This window comes from Phallusia mammillata, chromosome 7 (genome assembly GCF_965637545.1).
Source record: "Phallusia mammillata chromosome 7, kaPhaMamm4.hap1.1, whole genome shotgun sequence".
Taxonomy (NCBI): domain Eukaryota; kingdom Metazoa; phylum Chordata; class Ascidiacea; order Phlebobranchia; family Ascidiidae; genus Phallusia; species Phallusia mammillata.
This window is the reverse complement of record NC_137258.1, coordinates 23,962,027-23,984,076: the sequence shown is the minus strand read 5'-3', so window position 1 is coordinate 23,984,076 and position 22,050 is coordinate 23,962,027. Positions and strand designations below refer to the sequence as shown.

At 37.8% G+C, this 22,050-nt stretch overlaps 3 protein-coding genes across 5 annotated transcripts; 1 reads left to right on the top strand and 2 right to left on the bottom strand.

Annotated features, from left to right (window-relative positions):
• The first annotated feature begins 193 nt into the window (after positions 1-193).
• LOC145238867 (uncharacterized) lies at positions 194-4,961 on the top strand. Its single transcript, XM_080102141.1, has 7 exons — positions 194-358; positions 1,798-1,871; positions 2,289-2,388; positions 3,204-3,414; positions 3,730-3,796; positions 4,142-4,287; positions 4,654-4,961. Exons 1-7 carry the CDS (start codon positions 227-229, stop codon positions 4,794-4,796), a joined length of 873 nt encoding a protein of 290 aa, XP_079958267.1. The 5' UTR covers positions 194-226; the 3' UTR covers positions 4,797-4,961.
• A 1,124-nt stretch (positions 4,962-6,085) lies between these two features.
• LOC145238714 (gamma-butyrobetaine dioxygenase-like) lies at positions 6,086-10,942 on the bottom strand. Its single transcript, XM_080101960.1, has 10 exons — positions 10,705-10,942; positions 10,296-10,432; positions 9,427-9,625; positions 9,219-9,294; positions 8,875-8,919; positions 8,610-8,734; positions 7,921-8,122; positions 7,349-7,471; positions 6,685-6,789; positions 6,086-6,420 (listed from the first exon to the last, which is right to left on the bottom strand). Exons 1-10 carry the CDS (start codon positions 10,788-10,790, stop codon positions 6,313-6,315), a joined length of 1,206 nt encoding a protein of 401 aa, XP_079958086.1. The 5' UTR covers positions 10,791-10,942; the 3' UTR covers positions 6,086-6,312.
• Positions 10,943-12,050: 1,108 nt separating this feature from the next.
• On the bottom strand, positions 12,051-18,870 carry LOC145238713 (gamma-butyrobetaine dioxygenase-like). 3 transcript variants are annotated; one of them, XM_080101959.1, is made up of 10 exons: positions 18,785-18,870; positions 17,293-17,429; positions 16,571-16,769; positions 16,403-16,478; positions 15,909-15,953; positions 15,701-15,825; positions 14,949-15,150; positions 14,258-14,380; positions 13,658-13,762; positions 12,051-12,164 (listed from the first exon to the last, which is right to left on the bottom strand). In XM_080101959.1, exons 1-10 carry the CDS (start codon positions 18,868-18,870, stop codon positions 12,057-12,059), a joined length of 1,206 nt encoding a protein of 401 aa, XP_079958085.1. In that variant the 3' UTR covers positions 12,051-12,056. The 3 variants fall into 3 exon arrangements, with proteins under 3 accessions (XP_079958085.1, XP_079958084.1, XP_079958083.1); XM_080101958.1 differs by lacking the exons at positions 12,051-12,164; positions 18,785-18,870 and adding exons at positions 13,028-13,387; positions 17,567-17,632; XM_080101957.1 differs by lacking the exon at positions 12,051-12,164 and adding an exon at positions 13,030-13,387.
• Between the last annotated feature and the right edge of the window lie 3,180 nt (positions 18,871-22,050).

Below are 22,050 nucleotides of genomic sequence, written 5' to 3'. Positions count from 1 at the left end.
TTTGTAACAGAACCGGCTAAAAAATATGACTTTTTTGATAGAACCGGCTGACAAAAAATTTGAATCCCACCACTGCATAAATGTATATTCAGATAAAACTCGCTTTTGAAACAACTATTCTATTTTGCTAAATATTTGTTTACAGGTGCTTTTGTGGTTCGTTTATTTATTGTTATTCTGTTATCATCTATATTGGATATTAAACGAAAAAGTTTCCACAATAAAAATGTATGACGATTACGAAATACCGATCCCGTATTCGGGAAGACAAAGAAACACAGAAAAAGATGAAGATTCGAGCGATTCCTCCGACTCGGATTTTATGGATGTTCAAAAAATTCGACCAGCTATACCTGATGTGAGTTTGAATATATCGGTTTTTCAGGATTGACTTCTTAGTAACTTTGTACAGACATTAACATTTTTTTAATGATTTTAACTTGTTTTAAGCTTGATCCAACAAGACTCGTTTAAATGCGGTGTTACTCCACCTAATTTAGAATGTAAATACGATTTTTTAGATATTAGGAACTTTTACACAGTTTTGCTTTTGTCAAAGTCCTTATATCAGTTAGTAGTCTTTTACGTGCATTTTTTTAATTATTTTAAAAACTATTTTACGCTTACGATTGTTTAAACCAGTGGTTCTCAAACTCGGTTTTTGGGGCCGCATGCGGCTCCCAACTACTTATTTTGCGGCTCGCACCAGACCTCAGAAAACCACCAAACATTGCTATTTTAGCTTTCAAAGTAATAATCTTTAGTGATTTTCTCAAGGTTTCGTTTTTTTGCGGGACCAAACACACTTAAAAAAATACCATTTGGCCCCGACAATAAAAAAGTTTGAGAACCACTGGTTTAAACAAAGGTAGTTCAGGCACTTATTTTAAACCCTGCAGAATATGCATAAAAATGTAACTTAAAATATTTCAGAAAAAAATTAGAAGCAACGATTTAGCTACAGGTGTGAGTTATGTAAGACTACATTACGGTTTTGAAAAGGAAGTTTTAATGCAAGGCAGTCTGCACTTCGGAAGGAGGTGCTAGTTTGGGGGGTAGCAGGAAATGACAGCTTACTCGTGATTATCATGTGTGACCTAAACGATCGTATATTACGTGCTTGCACACATCGAGTAAAGCAGCGCTTCCCAACCGGTGGTCCGCGACGTTCTTTCTGGTGGGCCGCGAAGCTTTTCAAACTATTACCATACCAATATAGAGGTTAAAAAAAGTTACACAGTTTGTGTAAACGTACTTTCAAATTTAACCATTTTTCTCAAAAATATGATACTACTCACCGCATGGCGCATAAGATTTCACGTTAAACAAAGCTTTATTACACAAACAAACTGCGATTGTCGCGTCACAACAGTACTTGTACTAGTTGTAAAATCTTGATGCTGGAACTCTTTGTGGGCCGCGAGCTGGAAAAGGTTGGGAAGCACTGGAGTAAAGTGTGTATTAAAAAGCACAACTTAAATAGTCAAGCGGCTGTTACCCAATTTGTTATAAATAAACCGAACAACGGGTTGTTCTGACATTTACGTTTGTTAATAATTGGTTTGGTTTTGTACCCAGTTGCAATAAAAAAGCGCACATTTATTTTGAAACCAAACACACAAGAGATAATGTAGTTGCAGAACACGACATGCCCTGTTTTTGCTGTTATTTAAGCCAAAACAAAACGCTTTATAAATCCAAATGTTTAGTAAGTTATATATATTAGGCCTGTCTTTAGGGCGCCTGTACGCCGACAGATTAGTAATATGTAGTAACACGTGTGTTATTTTGTTTCAGACAATTCCAGTCAAGTTAGATGATAAAACAGCCACCATGTTTGTCCACCCTCCACCTTATCACTCAAACTCAAGGTGAGATTGGGAGAATGGGATATTTTAAAGTATATGCAGCCTATATTTTGTGTCTACTCAATACCATCGATACACTAACATTATTTGAGGGATTTCTTAAGATCATCAAAATTGTTGCTTTTTTGTTGCGGCTAATCTCTTTTTGAACAGTTTAAAGTTGTTTAGCCATCCGTTTGGTTTGAAACGCCTGAATAGGGTGTATTCGAGTGCAATGGCTAATCTTGCTTTCGTTCGTTTGTTGAATGTATTTCTAATTGTTCTCGAACAATGAAGAATAATATGTGGAATAAGTTCTTTGTATGATACAATTACGTGAACTTTCAGAGGTACGTGGCAATAATGTGTGAGGTAGTTTGGCCTGCGACCCATGTACTTTGTGCACCCCTGTTAAAACTGATCGGTATTATTACGTAACAGATGGGATCAACGTAGAATGACGGATTCTTCGGGACAAACCAACAAAATCAACAACGACGTGAATTTGAGAAGAGCAGTTTCCTTTGCAGCTTGCGAAGCGGTGAGTACAATAACATGTACTACAGAGGTTAAAAGCAAGTACATTAACGTGAACTACAAAGGTTCAAAGACTAATTTCGACTTTTACTGGTAACAAAAAAAGTTTGGAAAAATTCAAAGTACTTGCTTCATAGTCTTTTAGGGCATTATTCGTATTATTGCTTGTTTTTTTAACTGTTTTGCCAACTGTTGTTTACGACTGCTGTTGTTGGTGCAAAATCTTTTGTGAATGGGTCTGTTTTTTGGGCAAAAACGAACTGACGTTTTTCACACGTATTAACGTGACTTTACAAACGTAAATGGACAATTGTAAACCCTAATTATGAGTGAGTCAGGCAAATATAACAATGGGCGCTTTATGACAAACAAAGGCATGCTCAATATTAGGTGATGACGCCATTCTTTGTTTCATCGAAGAAAACAAGAATGACGAACTGAATAGAATTACTGGAAATAGAAGTTTCATGCACGTTTTAACTCGTTAAAATTAACGCTTAAAAATTAAAAAGTCTGCATCTAATGGCCTTTACCATAAGACAGTGGTTCAAACTTGTAAAAAAAATGAAAGGCTGAACTTATGTTCAAATTTAAACGACACACTGGTTAAAAATATCGAAAGAATGTTGTTTATTCATATAATCAATGTGATGATTAGATTACACATTGACATCAATACATGGTTGACATTTGAAACTAAGCTTATTTTTCTTTTAGGTAATATCTTAAATATCTAATATCTATAAAAAATATTTTGGTAGTCAAGGAATATGTGACCTTGCAACGACCTTGCGATGACCTTAAATTGTTGTATTCTAGAACTCGGTGCGCAACAAACCCAACAACTTCCGGCGGAACAACGTCCCGAACCATCCAAGCATGACGGCAAGAGGAAACAGTTTTCTTTCAGTTCCTGAAGATCAGGGAAACCCCCTAAACCGCGCCTCTTCCTCAAATTCGATCGCGTATGTTGTGAGTGTGCAGGAACCTCTCACCGCCGTCAACTATCCACCATTTGTTACTCCCAACAGTAAGTATGGAATTTATTTGTTTTGTTGAGATAAAAAATATTTAAAGATTTTACCAAGTAAAACAAAAAAGGTATTTGATAAAAAATTTATTAATTTTAAGTACTTGACTGTGGTAGGGTTTTACTTAAAAAAGTAGGTCAAGGTCAGTCAGTTTAACAATATAAATTAAAGATAAAGTCATTTCATTTAATTGCGTGAACTCATTTGAAGGTTTTCCACTCTGTAGACATTTCAAGTCACAATGACGTTTTAAGTAATTAAGTTTGATGCAAAAAACACAAAAACCTACAACTGTAATTGACTTCTTTTTGCAGACAAGTCACGTGGTTTGGGAAAGTCCCGCACCTTTAACGAAGCCGACAAACGAAAAATTGTCAAAAAGTTTGTATTTCTGTTTTACATTTTTTTCATAAAATTTGTAGCCTTTGTGTAGAATGTAAATATTTTGTAACTAAAACATTTTATGATAAGTCGCACTACGCCAGGCCTAAGGCGTTAAATATTGCATTAAACTGGCTCAATAACCTATATTTTTGGTGTCCGCTGTTTTATGTAACTGTTTAACGATGAAAATGATATTGAGTAACAATGCAAATAAGTTTGATTGACCTGCCTCCCAAAGACAAGCCATAACTTATGTAACAAATTCACAAACTCAACACGACAGGAGCCTATCTGGGTTATTTTTGTCAAATAAACATGCTTTTTACAACCCTTGCTTTGCAGGGACCTGGTTGAAATCCGCTCAATTTCGCAAACTCAGTCCATGAACAGAGGAAATCACGTGACACGAGCAAACCTACGTGATTCTGCCATAGATCTTGTTTCTGACGAAGAAAACAGTGAAGCCTATGCTGCTGTGAGTCTGGCTGGTGAGTTGCTCGGTTAGTTCAACAAAAACTTTCTTTATCGTGCACTGTACCACGCGCATTCAGTGTTATTTACCCTGATGAAGGCGACCTGTATAGGACGTCGAAACGTCGGAAGAAAACTACATTTGCCAGAAGAGCTCTATAAACTTGATATTATGCCTTGCAGCAATAGCTTATATACTTGTTTCGGTGTTCTCTTTTTACAAAGGAACACCTATAAAAGGAACCACATTTACCACTTTTTTCTATTTTCTATTAGTAAAATAACAAACAAGCGCTTTTGTTTGTTAAAATATGATATCATCAAAATATATTGGTAAAAACAGTAATCATAAAACTTCGTGACAGACGCTTTTAATTTTAAAGGAACTCTTTCTCGGAACGGTCCGAAGTTACAGCAACCGAAAAGTCGATTAAACAAACGTTTGCTTGTGATTATCGCGGTTCTGTCTGTTTTTATTGTAATTCTTATTGTAGTTGTGGTCACTGTGCTTGTGTTAAAGTTATAAAAACAATGTCCCAACAAACACAGAACTGTTGAACATCATAAAGTTGCCAGGTGGGCGTCGAGAGCCAAGGGTTGGTGGTTCTAACCCGGTGATGCACATGTGTACAGAAGGCAGTATTCTTGTTTTCAAACTATGTTACGGTCGTTAAGTGAAATGCTGCAATAGTTTATATTTTACAATTCAGTGTTAAATTTGAAATTATTTTTTTCATTTTTTGTTTGTTTGTTGCACTTAGATTTCTGCATACTTGTATGTCTTTAAGAAAACTGTTAACCATAATTTTTTTCAGCCGGATAACCCTCGATCAAATTCATGCAGATTTTAAGGAAAAAAATATTCGTAATTTTGTTTATAAGTCCTTTATCCTAATAAAAAAATACCTTTTATACTCCCCGATACACGTGAAATGTACCCCTTTATCCGGTTGAAAGCATAGCCTATGGTGTTACATTGTTTTCGAATTTTTAAGCCTCACATTTACTAAGCAGTGCGCTATTCTTTCATTCAAGTGTTCCCTGCGAGAAAGGTATAACAATAAGTTGCAACATTGTAAATTTGACAATAATACATTGAAACTGCGGTTTAACACATTTTTCGATCGAATTAGCGTTTTTTACGAATATTCGGTTTAATGTGTTAAGTTGTGTAGGCAAACCTAGATGTAACGTAGGCCTGCCGTTTGGCAATGAGCAACGAAACCCACGGAAACCCCAAAACCCACAGATCTAAGAACATATTGCAACACAACTATTCTGTTGTAGTATAGGCCTAACACAATTTAGCCGAATCACTGGGTACAGAAATGAAATTTACTAGAACACAATAACATTGATTTTCCTTTTGTTTGTTTTTCTATTTCATGTATTAAATTTTTTTCATTACTTCAGTTCATTTTTTAACCTTTTACTGTAAATGTTGCATTTGTCAAACTTGTTTCCATCGCAATACACCAATTGATGTTCATTCATAGCATAATTGAACCTTGTGTAATGTTTAAATGATCTCTATGTAGTGGTGGGATTCAGCCGGTTCGCACCGGTTCTATAGAACCGCCTCACGAAATTTTGTGCGATCAGCGAACCGGTTAGCATTACTGGTTACTGTCAATGTATTTTTTGTAACAGAACCGGCTGAAAAATATGACTTTTTGTGATAGAACCGGCTGACAAACAGTTTGAATCCCACCACTGGTTCTATGTTACCTAAACACGCTGGCAAATTGGCCACAATGAAAAGACTTGATATATTTCATAATTTTAGTTTAAAATACACCATTAGTGCAACAGATATACAAATTGCTCCTCAAGAGAGTCAGGCGGTCAGCATGAGTGTAATCTTTCATAACGAAACAGCAATGTTAATTTCGCCTATTTAGAAGGCATTCTGTTTGATTCAAATAGCACAAATGACAGGATTATATACACTACACGCAATTGTATTGTGTTACAAACTGGTTAAGATTTGTTATCCAAAAATTAGGTCAAAGAACATAAAATTCTGGCTCCCCAGTTGAAGTTCAAATACTGCTGCAATTTCCGATCTTTGGCGCCACCACTGGTCGATCCAGTTTTCTACCGAGAACCATATACTTGCTGCGAAGATCCTCAATGTTTAAGTAACAAGCCTGGAAAGTAAAAAGTTTTTTAAGCGGTGTCATAATCAAATAGTAGTATGCAAGGCTAAACTTAACGAATGCAGTCGACTCTGGTTAATAGCAACTCCAATTAACTACGCTTTTTCTTGCAATTTACCGCTTTAACTAATTGGCATTTTTACAGGCTTTTCACCTCACAACATATTGTAAAAAGAAAAATACGCTCATTGGTCGAATCAGTTTGCACTACCTATATTTTTGCATCTGCTAAAAGGTATTGCTCTCTAGCCCCACCTGCAGGTGTCTGACGCCACCGTTTACGTTGTAACCCTCCCTTGTATGCACCATCCGACGGTTGTTGAAAAACAACATATCGCCCGATCTCAGACGAAACTTCAACTTAGAGAACAAAATTTGGAGATTTTCGTCAGCTTGAAAAACTTGAAACGCAACACGGCAGGCGCAAATCAGTTTTTTTCTCATATTAAAAACAATTACCACATTATACCTACATTATTTGAAATATAAAAGATACATTTGTCTTATCAGAAGATTTTGTCAAACAACTGAAGTTTTCATCGGCAAATTGCTAATGGTTTTAAATTTACCCAAATAATTGACGTCACCGGTTCTTAATCAAATAGAAACGGTTATAGAAATCGTATGCGTCGAGAGACCAAATTTCAGGACAAATTCTGAACGAGTTTGTTTTTAGTTGACTCTCTATTGTACAGAGATCTTCGCCTTATTCGTACAAAACTTCAGGTACAAATAATTTAAAATGTGGTAAGGCTTTAACTAATCGGAATCGGTTAATCCGAATCTTCGCCTAATTCGGACAAATGTTTTTGGTCTAAACGGGTCCGGATTAACCGAGGTTGACCGTGCACTTAACACTTTTAGTCATTGAATAACGCAACTTAAGATTTTATGCCGACGCATCAAACCACAAACTAACTTGATTCTTAGGGTCGTCAATGAGCTTCTGTAGTTTGACGTAAGCTTTGTAAAACGGTTCGACATCGGCTTCATGGACTCGTAAAGGATCTTCTGTGCCCGGGTTCCAGTTGAATCCAACAACCTGAAGGAATACTAAACATCTTTGTATTTTTCTTTAACAATTTAAAGCAGTAACTGATGTTTGATGTAATGCCGATAAGTTATCGGTCGCTTACACTGCTGAATTACAGTTTTTTATCAACGTTTCATCACGGATTATTAATAAAGCATGTCGCTTTTTACGTCTAATTGAGCCGTTATATTCATTAATAAACAATTCTACTTCAAATTTATAGAGCTCTTTTGGCAATTGTATTTTTGCACCAACATTTCGACGGCCCATACAGGTCGCCTTCATCAGGGTAAATAACACTGAATGCGCGTAGCACAGTGCACGATAAACAAGTGAAAAGGAATTTAACGCAAGCACGTTTATTCGAAAAAGTCCACCATTTATTGTAATTCAGACTTCGGGTTTGGAATAAAATATGGCGCTCAACAAGACATCGACCACACCCCCGCCAAACTCACCTTGTCGTCGTAATCAAGCGATATGATTGGTTTCCTGTTGATCACGTGAGCCGGATCCCGTCTTTTGTAATCGATTGTGGCGAACGGAACCGGAACACGTGACAAAACCCGGAAATCGTCAGGAGATTGTTTCCGGAAGATTTCGAGCACGTGAAACATATCCACCATCAGGGAGTTACCCCCTTCAACTACGTCATCAAACCTAATGGACCATGACGTTGGAAAATGTAAGACAAAAAACACTTTTATTTTTTTGCTCTTTTTTGCAGATAAACTGAAGTTGGACAGCTTGTGAACAGGAAAAGTACTAAGTTTTAACAACCGTTGCTTTTATAACCACTACAAGGGGATAAAACTGATGATTACAGCTATTCTTAAAAAGTTTGCAACAAAGCAGGGGTGGCCAACCTTTTGCATACTGTACACCTTTTAACATACGGTTTCAGATGCGTCAAAAATCCTTCATAACTTCCTCAATATTTACTAATCTGATTGACCAAATTGAATGAAACTTTTGGGTTTTAACATTTTCAAGTTTAATCAAGTTACAGCAGTCCGTGTCTACAGTTCCCATAATATTTCTCAATGTTTTCTATGTTTTCTATTTCGTACACATTTTTCAGTGCAAATAAAACAAGAATATTAAGCAATTTTTAAAGCCTGTTTTGATTCAAAGAAAATTTGTTAACCTGATGGCGTGCATGAGTATTATGCCTGGAGCCGCCTCATATATGCACTGGTCCATGTGGAAAGGGAGGCCTATTGAGGTATAAGCGACATTCTCTGTGCTTTGCACGTCAACCACGTCAAACTTCTGAAGACATCAAGAATAAATTGTGTCAGCACGACATTTTGAACAATAAATTTATCCTACGTTAATTGTTTGTTGCACAAATGACAGAAAAAAGTTTGGGAACGAAAAAAGCCAAGTTTGAAACAGAACAGAAAACTCACCTCTCCATAAATTGTTTCAATAAGGGGAGCCATCCTTTTTCCAGTCTGAAAACAAACGAAATATTGGATACAACTTGATTTTCAGTTTTCAACAAGTTTTGCAAGTCCACCGTTTTACAGAGAGATATATGACCTATAGGCCTACATTTCGCTGAAAGCAAGAAATTTGACATCGCTACAAACAGGTGTAAAACAGTTTCATCAAAACCAAAAGAAAGCTTGTAATCAACGATTTTGAAAACGATTGTATTGTACATATCCTTGTTCCATGTTTGATGAAATAATTTTAGGGATCAATTTAAAAAAAAGGTTTATGATTGTAAAAACGAATGAGCAAAGCGTACCCGTACGACAGATCTGTCTTTTGTAGGAACATTTTTCATCAGTACGAAACCGCGGTCGAAAACTGTTCCAATAAGTCTGTAAACGCACAATGCACCCATTATGTCGTCATTAATGTAAAGCGCTTTCCTTACATCGTATACTGTATTATAAATTTTCATAGATAATTGTTTCATTGTTTCGCTATATTATTGACGTCATAATGCATACTCGAACATTCCTTTGTCGGTGTCGAGTTGTTCGTATTCGGCAACGGGAAGTTGACTTTCGCTCGGCAGATGAAACTTCATCTCTCTCTCATCCAACATTTCACTGATGCACGCGTCACAATAACATGCGCTTCTCAGCCAATCAGAAGTCATCACGGTCACGTGGTCGGTCTCGGGAGCAAGTTTGAAGTCGATCTTGGCTGGAACACAACAAACAATATTAACGGTGTTATTAAATTTACAGGCACATTTTTCAAGCTTTGGTTTAACAGACACTCTTTAGGCCAGGGGTCTCAAACTCAAACTGTTTTGAGGGCCAAAAACAAACTTTTAAGTAAGCCGAGGGCCGCACTATCGAAACATTTGTTACAGTGTAGCATGACAACAAACATATTGCGTGATTAAAAAGTGAAATGTTTATTAATGTCGTTTACTTTGTTAAAAAAACAAAAACAATATTGTAATAAATAACAAACAGATATACAGTGTAGCAACGTGAAAGAGCCAACTGTGCTTTATTGCTTTGATGTGAAAACAATGGCACGCAATAACACAACAAGAAAAAAATATGAACCAGCAATCGCAATCGTTGATTGTAAAGTTGGGCTATTTCAAACATGCCATTGAAACGTTGCATACACCATGCACTACTAAAGAATGATTGTATCAGTAAACTCTTTGGTTTGACAGGGTATTCCGGCTGAGTAAAACGCATAACGTCTAAAAGTTACTTCGCGTGCCGCATAAAAACCCTTGGAGGGCCGCGTATTTGAGATTCCTGCTTTAGGCTCTTTCAGTGTCGTACTATTAAGATGCCTGAAATATGCTTCGAATTTCAGTTGTTCGTTTTCACACATTCAGTAAACTTACCTCCCTCGTCGTGGATCGTAGCTTCACTTACGAGCAGTTGGCATGACAACTTGCTTCGCTCCACCAACGCCTGACCGACGATTGTTCGGCAACAAACGCTGCATCGGCAGTTGCAACGCAACCAGATTGTGTGGAATCTGAAATAAATAGAATGTTAGTGCATCTGAAAAATGTGTTCAAGGGGCCGGTATTTCGTTAGAATTGTGCGCCAGTTTCATTTTGGTAAGTTGTTAAAAGTTTACAAGCTGTTGGTAGGTTTTATTTTTTGTTTTATTAGGAAATAGAAGAAAATTCCCATTCCTCTATTGCAAGTTTTGTTGCTAGAGGTCATAGGTCAAAGTAACGACATCTTTTTCCGAATAATCAATTCGCCACGTATCGTATGACGTGTTACAGCATTGTTACGCACCTACTCACGTGACCATCTTCCCAGAAAACCTCAGCGATGTTTTTGCCTCCACTGGGACGAACTTCAGTCACTTTAAACTTACTCATTATTTTCTGCTGATATTACAGTGCAGCAGTGGTTTGCCCTTAACAATGCAAGGTGACCTTTGTATATTTAGGGTTGGATACACAAATTCCAATACGTTTTGGTCTGATGCGTTTACTTAACTAGAAGATGACGGTTCTTTTCAAAATATCGTCGACGCACCAAAGCGAAAATGAAGAACAACGTATTTGTTAGATATCTACTTATGGGTCGCATTCCAAATTCCGAAGATTCTATATCTGAATATTTGCGCCAGTAGTTTCAAAACTTTTTCGATGAATTCTTCTCTAAACAATTCAAAAACCTTATTTATTACTCTCTGATATACTATAGAGATGCTAAATCACACAAAGATCGTTCAAAAATGGGTAATTTATCAACTTCACTGGTTAGATTCCAAGATCTGAAAAACTACGCGAATTAAAAACTCTCGTCAAAAATGCACTATTACTTCTGTGACAACCGTCTAATACAAAGTCGACTTAACGCGAGATGCGCTTATTAATGGTCGTTGTTCTTCTTTCGATTACGCCGCGTCTTTTGGGAATTCCAAGATTTAAACTTACTTAAAGCCGCCGAAAATCTAACCAAAGCACAACAACAACGCTAATTATGGAAAAGCGTCCCTTATTGAAACCGCCGCCGGCGCCTACTCTGCTGATTGTACAACGCTATTTCTCTGGCAAATGAGACCGCGGGCGAAGCCGTGTTATTTCTGCTATGGTGCAATACATACTGTGCAACGCCACTAACCGAACGCCGCACGAACGCTTTCTTATAGTTTACCTCGCGGAGTCCTGTCTGGAACCTCGATGGCTTCCGTGAGTTCAGTTCACCGGAAGATGAGATGTCTTTGGTCGAAGATAAGATTGTGAATGAAACTGACAATCCCCTGAATCAGTTCATTTTTTAACTCTACTGCACATGTTTCATTTGTCAAACTTATTTTCATCGCAATACACCCACTGTTGTTTAATCATAATATGGTTGAACATCGTGTAACGTTTAGATGACTTCTATGTTACCTAAACACGTGGGCAAGGTAACCACAATAAAAAAAACTTAAAAGATGTGATGATTTTAATTTGCAATACACCATCAGTGCAACAATAGAATATATAACACAGAGCAGACACAATTGCATTGTGAGGTCATAGTGTATTATTGAAGCGTCACAAACAGCACAATTCAAGAAGAAACATATGGTGAAAATTTGTAATCTAAAATTTGAGGTTAAAGAATATAAATTTCTGCTCCCCAGTTGAAATTTAAATACTGCTGCAGTTTCCAATCTTTGGCGCCACCACTGGTCGATTTAGTTTTCTACCGAGAACCATATACTTGCTGCGAAGATCCTCAATATTTAGGTAACAAGCCTGAAAATAGATTAATTTTTAACAAATATTTATATGCCAAACTATTTCTTGCAATTAACCGGATTCTGTATCTAATTGAAACTTTTTCGTTACTGAATGACAACAGCGGGACGTTTTACCATTTTTATCCCTCCGGTCACTGTGTCTTTTTAAAAAATACACCAACCCCTGTAATATTCTTCAGCCTTTGGTCGAAACCCAACAAGTTAAATCCCAGGTTTCTCATTTTGTGCTTTTGACCATAAGTTTTTGCTGCCAACAAAGATTCGTTGTTTGGCTGGTAAACCTAGATGTAACGTAGGCATGTTCGTCAGTGAGCAATGAAACCGATGGAAACCTTAAAGCCCACAGATCTTAGATCATATTGCAACACAACCATTCTGTTGTTGTAACACAATTTAGCCGAATCACTGGGTACAGAAATGAAATTTACTAGAACACAATAACATTGATTTTCCTTTTGTTTGTTTTTCTATTCCATGTATTAAATTTCTTTCATTACTTCAGTTCATTTTTTAACCTTTTACTGTAAATGTTGCGTTTGTCAAACTTGTTTCCATCGCAATACACCAATTGATGTTTATTCATAGCATGGTTGAACCTTGTGTAACATTTAAATGAATTCTATTCAGTGGTGGGATTCAGCCGGTTCGCACCGGTTCTATAGAACCGCTTCACGAAATTTTATGAGATCAGCGAACCGGTTAGCACTACTGGTGGACTTTATGTAACAGAACCGGCTGAAAAATATGACTTTGTGACAAAACCGGCTGACAAAAAATTTGAATCCCACCACTGTTTCTTTGTTACCTAAACACGTTGGCAAGTTAAACACACTCTCAAACCTTGAGCTATTTTATAATTTTAGTTAAAATACAACATAGTGCAACAGATATACAAATTACACAACAAGAGCGGCGTATAGTGTCAGCATAAGTTAAATCGTTCATTTACGAAACAAAAATATTTCTTTCGCATCGTCAGATTCTGTTTGATTCAAATAGCACATATGGCAAGATTACACACAATTGCATTGTGAAACAAACTAGTTAAATTTGTCAAAAAATCCAAAAGTTAGGTCAAAGAACATAAAATTTTGGCTCCCCAGTTGAAGTTTAAATACTGCTGCAGTTTCCGATCTTTGGCGCCACCACTGGTCGATTTAGTTTTCTACCGAGAACCATATACTTGCTGCGCAGGTCCTCAATATTTATGTAACAAACCTGAAAAATAAAGTTTTTTCACTGTGTGTCATAATCAAATAATTGTATGCAAGGTTGAACGTAACGAATGCAGTGGAATCCGGTTAATAGCAATTCAATTAACCAAGTTGTTTGTTGCAATTAACCGGATTAACAAATTGACATTTTTTACTGGCTTTTCATCACACAACATTTTGTAACAAAAAGTAAAATACACTTATGGGTTGAAACAGTTTGCACTTCCTAGATTTTTTGATGCATTCGTTAAAAGTGTTCGCTCTCTAGCCCCACCTGCATGTGTCTGACACCACCGTTCCTCTTGAAACCCTCTCTTGAATGAACCATTCGACGGTTGTTTATACACAACATGTCGCCCGATCTCAGACGAAATTTAAACTGAAGAACAGAATTTGGAGATTTGAAAAGACACCTCGAAATGCAAGGCGTAAACAAATCTAACGAAGCGAAAAGGTGATTTGGTTTTATTCATTTTTATGTGTTTTTTTGCCAAATTTTATGAGATCAGCGAACCGGTTAGCATTACTGGTTACTGTCAATGGACTTTTTGTAACAGAACCGGCTGAAAAATATGACTTTTGTCACAGAACCGGCTGACAAAACAATTGAATCCCACCATTGATTTCAAGAGGAAACTGACTCTCTACTTGGTGCTGGGGAGGAAAGTGGCGCTTTGTGCACAGAAGTTAGTGTTAGCGGCAGAGAGAACGACATAATAACTTATCACAAGAGCAATCTTTTAATTGTTGACATTAATTCATTCATTCACAAAACCACCTACAAACTTTCATTTTTAACAAAGTTTGCAGATAAAACTTATGATTATCGCAGTTCAAGATTAATGTTTATACAGCAACAGATGCATAAACTAACTTGATTCTTAGGGTCGTTTATGAGCTTTTCTAATCTCATGTAAGCTTTGTAGAAGGGTTCGACATCGTCTTCATGGACTCGTAAAGCATCTTCTGTGCCAGGGCTCCAATTGAATCCCACAACCTGAAAGAAACATCAAAAATCCTTGGACTTTTCTTCAATATTTTAAAGCAGTTTTGATATTTTGCACTTGTGCGCATGAGGGCTGTACACATTGGTTTGTTGCGCACAGACGTACATTTGCAAGCAGGGGTCGACAATCTTCAAAACGTCGCTTGCAAATTTACTTATTGTGTCAAAATGGTATTGACTTTGCGTCCCAACATTTTTGTTCGTTACTGTGGCTTGCTTGTGACAGCTGATTTGAACCTAGTCACAAAACAGACCGATTTGCGTGCGTGCGTGCGTGCGTGCGTGCGTGCGTGCGTGCGTGCGTGCGTGCGTGCGTGCGTGTGTGTTATTAAATCAGTTATTACGTCAATATGTATTTAAAAAGTAACTCGCAAATCGTTTGGACTACTATTAATGAACAACTTACAAAGTTTTTTGTGTAGGCCACATTTGTTTATTCAGAAAAGTCAACTATTTTCTGTAATTCAGACTTTAAATCAAAAATCAGGGTTCGAAATAAAATACAGGGCCCACTTTCATCTCTGCAACAAGACATTGCCCACACCTCCGCCACACCCACCTTGTCGTCGTAATCGAGCGATATGATTGGTTTCCTGGTGATCACGTGGCCCGGGAGCTGTGCATTGTAATCGATAGTGGAGAAAGTAACGGGAACACGTGACAAAACCCGGAAATCGTCGGGCGACTGTTTTCGCAGAATGTCGATCACGTGGAACATATCGACCAATAGCGAGTTGCCACCTTCAACTACGTCATCAAACCTAATGAACCGTGGCGTTGGAAAATGTAAAACAAATTGGATAAGCTGAATACAGTAGTTCTGTCGGATGCCCAGTTGTGGCTTTGAGCAGGTTCCCAACAAACTGGAGTGCCATAAGATGGCATCAGCTCATGCGACCGACACCAGCTGCACTGATGAGACATTACAGGTCAAAACAGTGTGCATGTCTACAGCTTATCATTTATTGGCTCGATGATTTTATGTAAGCCAAATATCACTTTTAAGTTTATGGTTTTTAATTGCAGATAAACTGAATTTGACAGCTTGTGTAAGGGAAGTATTTAGTTTTTAACAACCGTTGTGTTTATTACCACTGCAAGGTGATAGCACTTATGACTACAGCTCTTCTTAAAACGTTGCAATAGAGTGTATTTCGCTATGTACAAGTTTGATCATGCTACATTAGTCTGTGTCTACATTTTCCACAATATTTCTCTTTTCTACCAGATTTAATTTTTTTGAGGCAAATAAAACGAGAATATTAAGCAATTGCTTTAAGCCCGATTTTGATTCAAAGAAACTTTGCTCACCTGAGAGCGTGTAGGAGCAGAATGCCTTCAGGAGCCTCGTATATGCACTGGTCTGCGTGGAAAGGGAGGCCTGATGAAGTATAGGCGGCATGCTCTGTGCTTTGCACGTCAACCACGTCAAACTTCTGAAATGATGAAGAATAAAATGTGTATGAGAACAATATACAAGTTTTCTGTTGAAATAATTGAAACAGAACAGAAAACTAACCTCTCCACAAACTCCTCCAATAAGAGGCGCCATCCTTTTTCCAGTCTGAAAAAACAAACAAATATTGGATGCAACATAATTCCCAGTTTTCAATATGTTACTTTCAATAAAAGAGATAACTGGGCTATTTATTTCGTTGGAAGCAAGAAATTGATATCGCTACAAAACAGGCGTATAAAGCAGCTTTATCAAAACCAAAATCACCAAAAAGTCGATAAACCATCATTTGAACAATTATTGTTGATACGATTGCGTTGTACATTGGGTCGGTGGTGGGATTCAGCCGGTTCGCACCGGTTCTATAGAACCGTCTCGCGAAATTGTATGACATCAGCGAACCGGTTAGCATTACTGGTTACTGTCAGTGGACTTTTTGTAACAGACCCTTTTGTGATAGAACCGGCTGAAAAATACGACTTTTGTGATAGAACCGGCTGACAAAATAATTAAATCCAACCATTGCATAGGGTACTTTATAAGGGGCTGTAGCGTACCTTTACAACAGATCCGTCCTCTCTAGGAACATTTTCCACAACGACAAACCCGCGGTCGAAAACCGTTCCAATAAGTCTGTAAACGCACAACAACACAAACAGTTAAACATTAGTGTAAATAATAATCGTTTCATTGTTTTGTCATATAAGTGACGTCATAATGCATACTCGAACATTCCTTTGTCGGTGTCGAGTTGTTCGTATTCGGCAACGGGAAGTTGACTTTCGCTCGGCAGATGAAACTTCATCTCTCTCTCATCCAACATTCCACTGATGCACGCGTCACAATAGCACGCGCTTCTCAGCCAATCAGAAGTCATCACGGTCACGTGGTCAGTCTCAGGAGCAAATTTGAAGTTAATCTTGGCTGGAATAAAATTATTTGTTACTTACTGATGTTTAGTCATTGAAAAACAATTAGCCGTTCGAACACTTAATGATGAAAATAACGGCCCAAATAGACGTAAAAAGCGACATGCTTTACTGTTTAAACGTTTCGGCAAATGCTCATGCCATCATCAGTGATATGAAGGGCCACATCAGTTACACCCGATTATATACACTTGAGTCACGTAAAATATTGAATGGATATAAACAGGTGTAACTGATGTGGCAAAAATGATGCCTAGTCTGAAGTCAGGCCAGAATCAAGCCTGTTTACTTGAAACTTTAGCCCTAACTCGACCCGACTTACAATTGAGCCGAGCGCCGACGAATAATTGTTGGAACGATGTAGCGGTAAGGTATAGTATCGAATATATCATAAATATATCATAAATATCCCTAAATGTTAAACGCACAGATTGAGTTTGCGTCAAATTCGATGTCAGTTTCGATTTAGTTTTGGGACACAATCACATCGTTGTGTTGCGCACGTTCAGTAAACTTACCTCCCTCGTCGTGGATCGTAGCTTCACTTACGAGCAGTTGGCATGGCAACTTGCTTCGTTCCCCCAACGCCTGACCGACGATTGTTCGGCAACAAACGCTGCATCGGCAGTTGCAACGCAACCAGATTGTGTGGAAGCTGAAATACATGAAATGTTTGTGTTGCTGCACTTGAAAATAAGCTCAAGGGTCCGGTACTGCGTTAAAGGCCAAAAAGTTACATTATATTCATAATGTATATATATATGTATATATATATATATATATCGCCCTTACAACATTATCAGTTCTTATATCAACTATCCCCTCTCTGCCAGTGGGCCATATTGTACGCATGCAGTTTATATACACGTCCGTCTTGCAACTACAAGATTGAAGGTATTTCTGAATGCAGCCTGAATACGACTGAAAAAGCTTGAACCATATAACAACCCTGTGTTAAACTATGCTGTTACGGAACTATTTCGACAGCCCCGGACTAGAGGCTTTGGGTGGCGATATCATCCTTGCCATTAAACCCGAGTACCAACTCGCAACAACGACACACCACTGAAGCCAAAGATATCGCGCACTGGTTTAATTCATGGGCGATTACTTGGATTTGAAACAGCATAAAAATCAAGCAACGTACAACGTTCAACGGGCAACTCATACCAACACCACCACATTTCTACAGCCCCCGTAGAGGCATGTTGAACAGGAAGGCACATTCCGGCGCAATCAACGCTTAACAATTACCATTTAGGAAAAAACGGTGAAGGTGCCACCAGAGAGTAGTCTCTGGTGCCACAATACAATAATAATTAAGGTACCACAACGAAAAAGAATGAAAACAATGAAGAGGTACGGTGACAAAATAAGAAAACCGAAATAGACCTGTAAGAAAATTGGCTACGATTTCCAAAAACTGAATATTGAGTCATGTCGGTTTCTGTTTATTTCTGTATGGCAATTGCAACAGGAACCGTTTTATCTGCGAGGTATTTGCTTGTCTTGGGTAAGAATTTGTTGCCGTTTTGACCTAAATTGCTTATTTTGAAATCGCCAAATCTTTGTTACCAAGAAATACGAGATTGTGAAAAGTCAGAAATGTGATTTCGCGTCAACTTATACAGAAACAAGAGTTATAGGTTTCGTCAACTTTGGAGGCGTATGGAGTGCTCTGAAGCATCTGACGTTGGATAGAAAACAATACGATTGTAAAATGTTGACACCATATATTGTTCTTCATTAACATTACTGTTTACAAACTTCGAAACAAGTTTTGAACACTTACACTGCGTTGTGCCAACTTGTGCGCCAGTTTTACTTTGGTAAGTTTTCAAAGAAGTTTACAAGCTATTGGAAGTATTTTTTTGAGCAATTTTTGTGTCATCAAGAAATAAAAGAAAATCAACATTTTCTGGCTGGAGGTCATGAGTCAAAGTAACAATATCTCATTCCAAAGAAAAATTCGACAGGCTTTGTATGACGTGTTACAGCATTTTTACGCACCTGCTCACGTGACCATCCTCCCAGAAAACCTCAGCGATGTTTTTGCATCTACTGGGACGAACTTCAGTCACTTTAAACTTACTCATTAATTTTTGCTTTTATCACACAGTAGCAGTAGTTTGCCCTTAACAATGCAAGGTGGCCTTCATATGGGGTTGAAGGTAAAAAAAAGACGTACGTTTTGTAGAAAAGAAATTTATGCAACTTTTTCCAAAGATTAGCTGAGGGTGGTCCAAAACTGTGAGGATGCAGGGCTAATTCTAATTAAGATCTGGTTGTATTAACAATTTGCATGGTGACACATACAGTTTATTCTGCTTCACCTTTTGTCGCTAAACATAGACTAAGTTTTGACCCTTTCATCAAAAAACATATTGCCTATGAATAGAGATACTCTTACATTGCAGGTTATGCTAGTATAAAAAAGCAAGCTCAAACAACTTGTATGTTCTTAATTAAGGCTTCATAGCAAAAAAATGTTAAAAATATCTCAAGTTAATGACAAAAAAAATTGAAACGGCTGCGCTACACACAACTCTCCAGTGTATTTTTGTGTTTTAAATAAAATTAGAACTACCAATTCTGGCAATTCGCAATGTGTGTAAAACGCTCTTTCACTTTGTACCAGACAGCCATCATTATCACAGTTCCAAAAACAACAACGATTTGTAAATGTCACGCAGCTCACAAAATAATTTCCGCTTAATATTTTTCGTTGCTCTATTAACAACAGCACAGCGTTCTGCACTGTCGTTATTTGGGTAGAGATATTTCTTTATCCTATTTATGCACTTTTAATAGTTAAGGTTTCAAAGGTTCGTTGCTTTATTTTCACAGTTGTATTTCTCATGATTGTCCACACTCTTTGTTTATATGTAACTTGTTTTGTCAATGGTAATAGTTGTTTACACGTTGTTAATATTTACCACACACTTTTGTTAATATTTACCACATACATTTTTATTTAACTTGGTATTTGTTTGCATTTGCATTTCATTTTTGTATTTGCATGTTCTCATGTACCGCTCCATTCGCTTCCTTAATGAATTGCTGTCTCGCACCAATGATTAGACGTCGACGTGTCGCGCTTGTGCAGTGTAATTGGGTGCTCCGACCACGTGACTCTGTGACTGCCATGTTTCGTTTTCGTTTTGGGGCAGTTTTCGCTTGGGCCTCGTGTTGCGGGTGCGGTGGAAAAACGTGGTAGCGTTGTGATTTGGTATTGTGTCGTATTGTATTGGAACGTTGAAAGGCGCTTGATCGTAAGCTGATGTTATCGCCTTTGTGTATTTTATTAAACTTGTTTTAGTTGAGGCCCTGTTCGGTGTGACCATCTCAACTTTGGCTTTAGCGGTAAACCGTTAGAGCAGGGTGACCTGGTATTTATCAAGTTAGGGGCGGTGATCCCGCTATAATTGTGGTTAGGGTTGGGTAAGCTTATTTTATTTAGTAAAAGATAACCATCTCGCCTTTCCCAAAAAATCCTAGGCCAAATTCGGGATCACCTAACTAATTTCGGTTACACTAGACAGATTTGCTAAATTCCGGTAGGTAGCGCATGCAAACATTATAAATGCCTTGGCCGAATGGTCTGGCGCGCCTGACCCATGTAGCACAGACATAAAAAACCTGATCGGGATTCGTCCCCGGGAGCGTCCTGGGTTCGAACCCCGTGAAAAAAAAGTAATGACGGTTAGGGCTATTATGGTTGGTTTGAGGTTTTATAATATTCTGTTATCGTATGACGTGTTGCAGCATTGTTACGTACCTGCTCACGTGACCATCTTCCCAGAAAACCTCAGCGATGTTTTTGCCTCCACTGGGACGAACTTCAGTCACTTTAAACTTACTCATTATTTTCTGCTTTTATCAAACAGCAGCAGTAGTTTGCCCTTAAAAATTCAAGGTGACCTTTGCATATTTAAAATTGGAGGCATAAATTCCAATACGTTTTGCGAAGAAGGAATATTTTCTGTACGAATGATTATATAAAGTGTCGTTTGTCTGATGCGTTTCTTCAAATAGAAGATGGCGGTTCTTTTCAAGATATCGTCGACGCACGAATACACGAAAAAAACAACGTATTTGCTATAGATATCAACTTGTGAGTCGCACACAAAATTCCGATGAGTCTATATCTGAAAATCTACACCAGTAGTTCCCAACCCTTTTCGACGAATTCCTCTCTTAACAATTCAAAATATTTTCGTTCCTCAATAATATATAGAGATGCTAAATCACACAAAGATTATTGTAAATTGGGTATTTTATCTACTTTACAGGTTATATTCCCAGATCTGAAAATCTACGCGAATTAAAAACTTTCGTCAAAGAATGCACCATTACTTCTGTTACTACCGTCTAATACAAAGACGACTTAACGCGAGATGCACTCATTAATTGTCGTTGTTCTTCTTTCATAAGATTTGAACTTACTTAAAGCCGCCGAAAATCTAGCCAAAGCACAAGAATCTCTATTAATAAGAAAGAGTTCCTTATTGCAATCGCCGCCGGCATTTCTTCTGCTCAATTGTACAACGATGTTCCTCTGGCAAATGCTTTACGTACCAACCGACCGCGTGAAGCCGTGGTATTTCTGCGCTGGTGCAATGCAAACTGTACCCAGTAACCAAAAACGCACAAAGGCTTTCTTAGTTTTCCGAGTCCTGTCTGAAACCTCTATACCCTCGTGGCTGCTGAACTGTGGCACCGTTTTCCTTGTAGGTTAAAACAGCAACACCAATAGACGATAAAATCAATCCTTGGTTAAAACGGAAACAGTCGGTTTATATAAAGGAACATATGTTTCGCCCAAGCGACATCATCAATTCGTTATTAAGAAATATTCTATCAAAATATATATATACTCCTTTATATGAACCGACTGATTCTGTTTTAACCAAGGATGTTATCGTATAATGCAGGGGTTCTTAACCAGGGGTGCGAGGACTGTTCCTAGGGGGTGCGGGGATGCTGAATCATTAGGGGGTGCGGGGATGCATTAAAATTCCTAGGGGGTGCGGGGATGCATTAAAATTGGTTGGGGATTTGAAAGGGGTGCAGCAAGGAAAAAAGGTTAAGAACCACTGGTCTAATGGTTTTACTGTATAGCAGAAAAAGGCAAACAGTGATCGTTAGTTCAAGTCTTTTCACTGATGGTTTTCATCTATTACTGAAACTGTTGTTTCGATCCATCGTAGGTTTGTTCGCTCTAAAGGAGACTTATTGTGTGATCCTGTGACCTTGCTGGATGCAAGTTCATCTTA